The sequence below is a fragment of the Coloeus monedula genome (assembly GCF_965178545.1).
Source record: "Coloeus monedula genome assembly, chromosome: 18".
Taxonomy (NCBI): domain Eukaryota; kingdom Metazoa; phylum Chordata; class Aves; order Passeriformes; family Corvidae; genus Coloeus; species Coloeus monedula.
Window position 1 is genome coordinate 4,145,698 of NC_138798.1, and position 9,611 is coordinate 4,155,308.

A 9,611-nucleotide genomic window follows, 5' to 3' on the forward strand; every position below is an offset into this window, starting at 1 on the left:
ACCTGGGTCGTCCAGGACAGTGGGTGAAATTATTCCTGGACTCACATATCCTGCAATTTTTCTGGTCCCTTTAATAAACCAGAGCTATCCCTGTCACCCTTCACAGACCCCTCACTGAAGAAGCCAGAGGTGCAGTCTCTTACACCGGGTATTACCCCAGGTCTTTTTTTAGAGGTTAAAAACTCTTTGTGTTTTTGGTCTGTGGCTTCCTTAGCGATGGTGATGATAAACCGAGCGCTCTTCTGTTCCCTGCACGTAAATCTGCACTTGGATACACTGAAGTTGTACAATGCATCTAAAACAAACCAGAAAAGAAGCCCTTTAGCCATTGATGGGAGCGATTTCACAAAGCCTCTCATTTGCATTCACCGAGAAGCTCCCTGTTGTGAAAGCACTTCCCTGGCTTTGTTCCACTGCCCCTACACACGGGAGGGTTTTTTGGACGCCTGGCTGGACGGTAATGGTGGTATTAGACCGAGGGTCTAGGTCCCCAAATTCTCCCTCATCACCTTCCTTCAAAGGTAACCTGCTCAGCGGAGATGTTTCTGGTTTTTTTCCTCTTTTTTCCTAGTTGTTGTCTGCAGTTAGGCACGAAATTCTCTGGGTATGGACAGGAAGAGGGCAGAGACGGGATAGGGACAAGGACAAGGACAGGGACAGTTAGTGCCGGTGTTGGACACGGATGAGACACCCCCGCTGCACTAAACCAAGCCTGGCTTGAGCTGAACTGGGCTGAACCGACCCGAACGGGACCGTGCTGAGCAGAGCTGAGCTGAGCCAGCACCGCCTGAACCGAGCAGGATCGAGCCTGTTCCATCCGAATCAAGGCTGGTTCTCCCCGTGCCGCGCTGCTGAGAGCAGCACCGAGGCGAGCCAAACCGAGCCGAGGTGGGCGGTGCCGAGCGGTGCCGGGGCGGGGCGGGGGGAGCGGAGCGGGGCTGTCCCGAGTTGCGGGGCCCGGCCCGGCCCAGCTGAGCTCAGCATGCTGCGGGTGGTGGTGCGCGGCTCCCGGCTCTGCCCGGCCCTGCTCCGGGCTCCCTTCTCGGCCGCCGCTGCCTCCCCCATCCCGGCGCCCAACCCGCGCCCCGACATCGCCTATAACAAGGTAGGGCCGCGCTGGGAGCCCGGGCCAGCCGGGCTGGGCAGGGGTGTCTGGGGCTTCCGTGTCCGCCGATAGAGCCCTTTGCGGGGCTGGGCCAGCCCGGGGTGACGCTGAACCCGGAGCGCCGGAGCAGCCGGGGATTCGGGCCCAAAGCCTTGGAAAAGAGCAGCCTTGGGTGCAGCCGCAGATGCGGGGCACAGGGCATGAGTCCCACCGGCAGCGGGCTCTGTCCCCGTGCCCGCGGTGGGCTCGGCAACCCCGCATCGGTGCGAACGACCTATGGAGAAAACTCTGAGAAAGGGCACGGGAAGGGAGGGGAAGGTACTTGGCTGGTTATCTGCAGAGATTAGACCCTTGCTCCAGGAAAATCCTGTGGGATCACCTGTGCGAGGTGCTGGTGGAAGGCAGCACTCCAAGGCACCCGGCCAATCCTTCCCCGATGGCCATGCCCAGGCCGTTGGCGGTTGTCTGAGCGTTCAGCAAGTTCTTGGCGAGCACCACGATCTTTGCACTCCCACTCCCTTGCCATCGACCTGGGGAAAAAAAAAATTACCTTTAGAAAGAAGGAGTTGGTAAAAAGCTGCCATTAGCACCTGGTTCTGGTGCATGGGGAGCCTAAAATCGGTTAATCTGGTTGTAAGAGAATTATTTAGGTTGGAAAAGACCCTTAAGGCTCATAAGTCCATAAGAAATGCTGCAAAAGCTCTTGTGCTCTGGGCAAAATCAACTCACTTGTCCATGCCTAAAGCATTTTCCCACTTCTCAGTCTCCTGAGCTTCCCAGTGTCCCTGCACAGCTCCAGCCAGGCTTCCAGCTTTTGCAAGGACCTACCAAGATGGGAACCTCTTCCAATTCACGTGCTGTTTGCTGAGCTGTGAATTCCTTTACTCACTGGAGGCTCTGTTATGTGCTTTTAGGCTAAAGTATCTCCTTCATATCGCTGCAGGTTTGGAGCCCACACAAGTCAAGTTAAGCCCTTTTAATTAACCAGGCTCCTCAGATGCCATCAAAGAACCAAAGCTCCCCCTGATCTCCCTGGGATCTGGCTCGAAGGCTCAGCCCTGCTTGGCTTTTTGCTTGCAGATTTTCATAAATAACGAATGGCACGATGCAGTCAGCAAGAAAACCTTCCCTTCCATCAACCCAGCCACGGGAGAAGTCATCTGCCAGGTGGCTGAGGGCGATAAGGTAAATGTTGTTGGGATGAGATGGGTTTGTTTTCCATGGGAGAGGGTCCAGAGGGGTTGCAGAGGAAGACACCACTCCACCTCTCACCTGGGCAGCTCCAGGAGAGCCGTGTTTGCAGTAGTGTCTGATCTATGCAAATACCACATCAAGTGCTGCTCCTGTTCTTCCTTGACTACTGCTTTTTTTAAAAAAGAAATGGTGGGGAATAAAGTCATGTCATCATCCCCTGCCTTATGCAAGGCCCTGCTGGGAGCTGGTGGCAGAGCTGAGGCGGTGTTTCCCAGCAATTTTGGGTTTTTCCTGCAGTCTGGAAACTTGTGTGTGTTCCCCAAGGGAGGAGTGAGGAAAACCCTTTGTTGTTTGCCTCTCTGTGGCAGCCTGGCTTGTCCTGGCAAGACCATTGCAGCAAGCCAGGACAGAGAACCAAGTAGGAACCAGCAAATGCCTCGACAGGACAAAATCATGGATCAGAGACAGCTGATCAAGGAAAAAACCCTTTTAGATTGGATTCTGAAAAAGTGCCAAAAGCAGATTTCCAGAGCTTTTCCCATGCCTTGTTCTAGGATGCAAATATTAACCCAGCAGGTGGCATGGCAGAAATAAACTGATGATATTTGCACTCCGTGTAGCTGAAATAACAGAGGGTGTGGCTGCACAGCTGTTGCATCCATCTGGTCCACTGCCACTCCTGCTCCTTGCTCCTCATGGATGCAGCCTGGCTGGGAAAGCTGTGTCTGGTGCAGCGCAGTGTTTGTGCTGAGGATGGTGCTCACGGGGAAAGTGGCCCGGGGCTGTACCCATGTGCTCCCCTGCCCTGGGATCGAGGAGTGCCTTGCAGTGGGGCAGCTGCCAAAAGCCTGGCAGGAGCGGCCTCTTGTGCTGTTTGGCTGGAGGCTGTTTTCTCCTGGGGAGCAGGGAGAGCTTTTGTTGTTTGCAGAGAGGGAGTGGGGGCTGGTTACTCCTTTCTCACCCTTTCTCACCCTTTGCCTGGGCTCCCCCGCAGGCAGATGTGGACAAAGCCGTGAAGGCAGCCAAGGCAGCATTCCAGCTGGGCTCTCCCTGGAGGAGGATGGATGCATCTCACCGGGGCAAGCTGCTGAACCGTCTGGCTGACCTGATCGAGAGGGACCGTGCCTACCTGGCTGTGAGTGCTGCGCTCTGCCGCAGTGCAGGGACTGGAAATCAGGGGGGGTTGTGTCCATTGGGTGGGCTGGGGGCTTCATCCACAGCTCAGGCTGTGGGACAGACTTACAAAGATGGGGGGAAGAACTTTTGGGAGGCCAACACGCCAGACAGATCCAGCAAACTGAGAACTGACTCAAAGCTGTGCTTGTGACTTCCCACGGCTCTTCAGGAAACCTTGCTGTCTTTTGCAGGCACTGGAAACGCTGGATAACGGCAAACCCTACGCCATCTCCTACCTGGTGGATTTGGACATGGTGGTCAAATGTCTCAGGTAGGTTTGGAAGCCACAGGTGCTGTGGGATCTGGATCTGACTGATCTGGTTTCATATCAGACACTTTGGGTTTACTTTTTGCTGTAATTCCTCTGAGTTCCCAAAGTCACACAAAGGGTGGTGATCTGTTACAGCACAGAAATGACAATGAGAGACACAAATATTTCTATTTACTGTCCATTCTTAAAATCATCTGTTTGGGAAACACCTGCATTGGGTTGTGTTTTCTGAAGTGACTGAAAAAGAGAAGAAAGCAAATAGCTGGAGGAAGTGTGTCTTATTTTCTGTTGGCAGCAGACTTGTTATTTAATTCCAATGACCAAATTGTTACTGTTTCCAGATACTTTGCAGGCTGGTCAGATAAATTCCATGGCAAAACCATCCCGTTAGATGGAGACTTCTTCTGCTACACAAGACATGAGCCAGTGGGAGTTTGTGGACAGATCATCCCGGTGAGTAAAATGTAACAGCAGTTCCTGCAGCGTTGCAAGAATTCAGTGTTACAGTGTAAGTTCCCCTCTGTTGCTAACCACTGCTTCCTCCCAGGGGTAAACAAAGTCGGGCTTGCACCAGCTGGGAGGGCTCTTACTTCACTCTGGGAGTACAGAACTGCCTGTTCATTTCATGGGCTCTGAGCAAGGTTTACTTTGTATCTGCTGATTAAAAAAAAAAAAGGGGGCTTTAACCCCATTTATAGGAATTACCTGTCTCAGAACCACAATTAAGTTTAAACTACTACCTAGAACTAACCCCAAAATTCTGTGTGATGAGGAAAGATCCAAGGCTCTTCCCTAAGTGCTGATTTGAGTGGAGCTCACTGGTTAATTACTGATTAATCAGAAACTTTCACGTTCACGCCAGCAAATCCCTCCTTGTTTTTCAGTGGAACTTCCCACTGTTGATGCAAGCCTGGAAACTGGGGCCTGCCCTGGCCACTGGGAATGTGGTTGTGATGAAAGTGGCAGAGCAAACCCCCCTGAGTGCTCTCTACGTGGCCAATCTGATCAAAGAGGTGAGGACAAGGCCAGGATTCCATCACCACTGGAGACAGGAGCAGGGAAGGGCTGTCTGCAGGAAGGATGGGTTGTCCTGGGTCTCTCAGCAGCTGATTTAGCAAAAAAAACCCTTGTTCATATAAATGCATATGCAGAACCATGTAACTCTTGATTAGGGAAGGACTCTTTGAGGTTTGATTAGATAATGAATTTCAGGGTGATCAGAAAGTGAACATACATCTGTATTTATATCTATATCTGTAAATACACCTTCAAATTGTGCTCGGGATATGGGGTGGGAAGAGGAGTTATGTCCCGGTTATTGCAAACAGCATTAAAATAAAGCCCTGGGAAATCAAAGGAGTAAAGGCTGCTGCTGGGGGGGGCACAAACAGAGGAGGGGAGGGGAAGCCTTGGAGTGTAAAAGGAATAACCTTGCTGTGTCCTGCTGGGAATTACCAGGCTGGATTCCCTCCGGGCGTGGTGAACATCATCCCTGGCTATGGGCCCACGGCAGGGGCTGCCATCTCCTCCCACATGGACATTGATAAGGTGGCCTTCACCGGCTCCACAGAGGTAAGGGAGCACCTGAACCTTCAGCCCTTGGGACCACGGAGAATCTCATTGCTGGATAAAATACTGGAGGTGCTTTGCCTTCTATGCCTCATTTAAAGCTGATTCCAGGGTTTGATGTGTATTTTTGCATTACATAAGACTCTTTTGTTCTGATTTGAATATTTAGAATATTTCCTATTGTTTCCCTTGAGCTGCTTCTTACTGGGGGTGAAACTCTAGGCGGACTTAAAGCCCTGACAATGAGGGGATTAACACTGAAGTGCTGACTGAGATGTAAACCCAGAGCCCTGCCTGGCCTTGCTGATGTGGGAGTTAATTGCAACACCTGCTCTGCTCTCCCTGCAGGTTGGACACCTGATCCAAAAGGCTGCAGCAGAGAGTAACCTCAAGAGGGTGACCCTGGAGCTTGGAGGGAAGAGCCCAAATATAATCATGTCTGATGCAGACAGTGAGTACCTGCTGTGCAATGTTTAATCGGTGCCTTTTACCTTGGCCACTTCCAAGCAGAGCTGGAGGGGAAAGGAAAGGGAAGGAAAACTCTCCTGTGTTGTGTGAGGCTCCAGCCCGGACACCACCACTCTGTGCCTCCTGCTGTAGCTGCTGCATTTGTGTATCAGTGCTTCTCCACTCCCACATCTTTTCCCAGTGCTGGGAAGTTCAGTTACCAACAAACAATGATTGTTTCAGTATCTTCCTCCAGTCCTCGCTCCAATTTTCTTTTCATTTCTCTTGGAGCACACCACTCTTTTCTTCTCTTACGAAGTCCTGCTTCCCTCATCCCTTGAGTATAAACTCATTTTTGGTCTTGATGAGCCAACACATGGCCTTCTATATGGCAGTTAAGTAAGGAAGAAAATTTGTCCTTAATACCCGATAATTTCCAATGAGAACTGTAATCTGCCTCAGATAATTTTCTCTAGTCTGGGGTGCTTTAATAGACCCTCATAAGAATTAAGTCTGTAACTCCTGCCCTACTAACCCATGGTGAATGCTGTCAGCTGAAGGGACTTTGTATCCCCAGCAGTCTCTGTGATAATTGTCCTAAAGAAGTCCTGGACTCTGGTTGGGTTTATCTGCTTATTTGTTTTCTCTCCCCCATCCTAGTGGACTGGGCTGTGGATCAAGCCCACTTTGCCCTGTTCTTCAACCAAGGACAGTGCTGCTGTGCTGGGTCCAGGACATATGTGCAGGAGGACATTTACAATGAGTTTGTGGAGAGGAGCGTGGAGAAGGCCAAGGCCAGGGTGGTTGGAAACCCCTTTGACTTCAAAACTGAGCAGGGGCCTCAGGTAAGAGCAGGAAACACCCTGAGCTGTTATCTCATGAAATAATCCCAGTCTTGAGTCATTGTGTAGATTAGAAGGGAAATATCCTTTGGTCTATTGATTAACCTCATTTGAACTGTGCCCATTATCTCCTCACTGGTGCAGGAGGGAGGAGTTAATTAACCATTCGGATGATCCCAAAACCTGCTGCTGGCATTTAAAAATGATCATTTCCCTTTGGAGCTGGCTTGGCAGCCTGTTGAAATAAGGAATCTTTTTCCAAGTGGAGCTGACGTGTGCCCCCTCCTGGCTCTCAGGTGGATGAGGAGCAGTTCAAGAAGATCCTGGGCTACATCAGCACTGGGCAGCGGGAGGGAGCCAAGCTGTTGTGTGGTGGCAACGCCGCTGCAGACAGGGGCTACTTCATCCAGCCCACAGTGTTTGGGGACGTGCAGGACAACATGACCATTGCCAGGGAGGAGGTGAGTCCTGCAGCACCCCCTGTCCAGCCCCTTCCCACCTCTTGATGTAAAAACCCCCAGGTTTACAAGCACTGACTGTTCATGAGCTGTGGAACCCGAGGTTTCTCCGTGTTACGTGATTTTCCCTTCTGGTTACATCCTGGGCCCTTTGTAACAGGGGCAGCGACGCTGAATTTCATGTCCTGTGCAACTTTCAGCCCCACATCACCCATGGCCTCCCTGTGATCCATTTACACAGATTTTCCCACGCTCTGCTTGGGTTTTGCAGATATTTGGGCCAGTCATGCAGATCCTGAAATTCAAAACCATTGAGGAGGTCATTGAGAGAGCCAACGACTCCAAGTATGGCCTGGCAGCTGCAGTGTTCACCAAGGACCTGGACAAAGCCAACTTTGTGTCACAGAGCCTGCGGGCTGGGACAGTCTGGTGAGCCTGAACTGCCTCCCTACTTCCTCCCACAGCTGCTGGAAGCTTCCCTGGGTGCTGCCGTGGCTCATTGGGATTGCTCTTTGATAGCCTGTCTGTCCTTTGGGTCTAATTTTACGTATACTTTGCTCAGAGTAATGTCAGACCTTCAGGTATAATGGGAACTTAGGTGGTTTTTATATTTATTTATTTATTTATTTATTTAGGGTGGAGCATCTCTCCTATGAGAGTGGTTATCTGGGAGTGTTCAGCCTGGAGAAGGCTCCAAGGAGACCTTAAAGCCTCCTCCAGTGCCTAAAGAGGCTCCAGGAGAGCTGGAGAGGGACTTGGGACAAGGGATGGAGTGCCAGGCCAAGGGGGAATGGCTTCCCACTGCCAGAGGGCAGTGTTAGATGGGATACTGGGGAGAAATTCCTCCCTGTGAGGGTGGTGAGGCCCTGGCACAGGTTGCCCAGAGGAGCTGTGGCTGCCCCATCCCTGGAAGTTGCAGCTGAGAGTGGCAACCTGGACACTTGGCCCTGGAATAATGAGAGATATGGGTGGATTCCGTGATGTTCTGTGTCCTGCCTGATAAATTCCAGCGCTGATTGGTTCTGTTGGCTGAGGGAATTGACAGATAAGGGGATCCTGCCCAGAAATTCCACCCTCCCTCTGCTGTGAACAGCTCAGATATCCATGTGCTGCCAGAGGGCTCTTGCCTGAGCTACAGGTGTTTCATCCTTGCTTTCCATTCCAGGATAAACTGCTATGATGTGTTTGGTGCCCAGGCCCCCTTTGGTGGCTACAAAGCCTCAGGGAACGGGCGGGAGCTGGGAGAGTACGGCCTGGAGGCCTATGTGGAGGTGAAAAACGTGAGTATCCCTGGATCCACGGCCTTCCCAACCCTCTGGGGTAGCTCCAGATTGTCTTTGTGCCTTTGCTGGTGTGGGCTAGGCTCAGAGTTGAAACCAAACTGAGGCAAAACTGTGACCCAAACCGTGAGCTTCCCCCTCTCTTTGAGCCTTCCCAGTCTCCAAACCTGTCCCTGACTGGGATACACTGGATTTTCTCCTGCGTCTCAGCCTTTCTGTGAATACTCCTGAGAACTCTCCAGAAAAAAACCCAAATAACTTTGTGACTTTTCTTTACTTTTTTTTTCCCCCCTCTAGGTGACAATCAAAATCCCACAGAAAAACTCCTAAAAGGACAGCAGCCTTCTCCACGAATTTGGAAATAATTATGCAGCTTCATGGCACACAAAGGAAAGCTCTTCTCAACACACAAAATTTAGTATGCAAAAATATGTAACTCTGCATTAAGAGGTATTTTTTAGGTGTTTAAAGGAGCTTTTGTTAAGAAAAAAAAAAAAGCAAACTACTTGGCTTTATCTTTTTAAAATGCCAAATACAGTTGGTTGAGCATTAACAAGATGGGTGGTTACTTTGGGTACATTTTGGGTATGTATTATATGGGTGCAATCACTCATAGGAGAGGGATGTGATCTTTCCGTCTCTCTCTGATAAACAAGCTTATTTTTCCTGAGAAATCATTTACATGCTCGTTTCGTCTAGGAGGGTTTATATCATAGAAAATAACAATTACGTGTTGGCTTCCAGAACTAGGTCCGTAACCCTTGTCCCATAAACTGTGTTTCTCTTCTGTGAGCAAAGTGAACTGAGTTCAGTGTGTACCTGGGCCAGGAAGCAGAGTGAAATCTGTGAGGAAAAAGTGGTTTTTTTGTTCTGTCCTGCTCCTTGTAGCCACTCCAAATAAACATTTCTCGTGTCAGTGCAGTCAACCCTACCTTTGTTGGAGGTTTGTGCCAAGTGCACACAAATTCTTGCACCTATAATTTTTAAGGATTTTCGCTGACTTTCTGCCCTGCCCCCTGTCGTTGTGTTGTCTTAATTTTACAGGCAAAACTACAGCTGCTACCTGGCCCCAGCGCGGCTGGAGGTGTGAGGGGCGTCTGAGCCTGAGTGAGGGAGGTGCGCCCTGGGAGACACGCCCAAGGTGTGATTGTTGGGGAAGACGGTTCATGCCCGGCCGGAGGAGGGCACAGAGCGGGTTCTGAGGCACCTTCTCGCCGCTCCCCCTCACGGCCCCAAGCGCAGCCATCGCCCCTCAGGCGGGCGGCCGCC

The 9,611-nt window shown here is 50.9% G+C and overlaps 1 protein-coding gene across 1 annotated transcript; it reads left to right on the forward strand.

Moving 5' to 3' along the window:
- The first annotated feature begins 920 nt into the window (after positions 1–920).
- ALDH2 (aldehyde dehydrogenase 2 family member) lies at positions 921–9,263 on the forward strand. The gene is made up of 13 exons (XM_082293296.1): positions 921–1,105; positions 2,186–2,290; positions 3,294–3,434; positions 3,667–3,746; positions 4,088–4,199; positions 4,631–4,759; positions 5,205–5,318; positions 5,664–5,766; positions 6,423–6,607; positions 6,901–7,065; positions 7,334–7,491; positions 8,228–8,342; positions 8,640–9,263. The coding sequence occupies exons 1-13, from the start codon at positions 983–985 to the stop codon at positions 8,670–8,672; spliced, it is 1,563 nt and encodes a 520-aa protein (XP_082149422.1). The 5' UTR covers positions 921–982; the 3' UTR covers positions 8,673–9,263.
- The last annotated feature ends 348 nt before the right edge of the window (positions 9,264–9,611 follow it).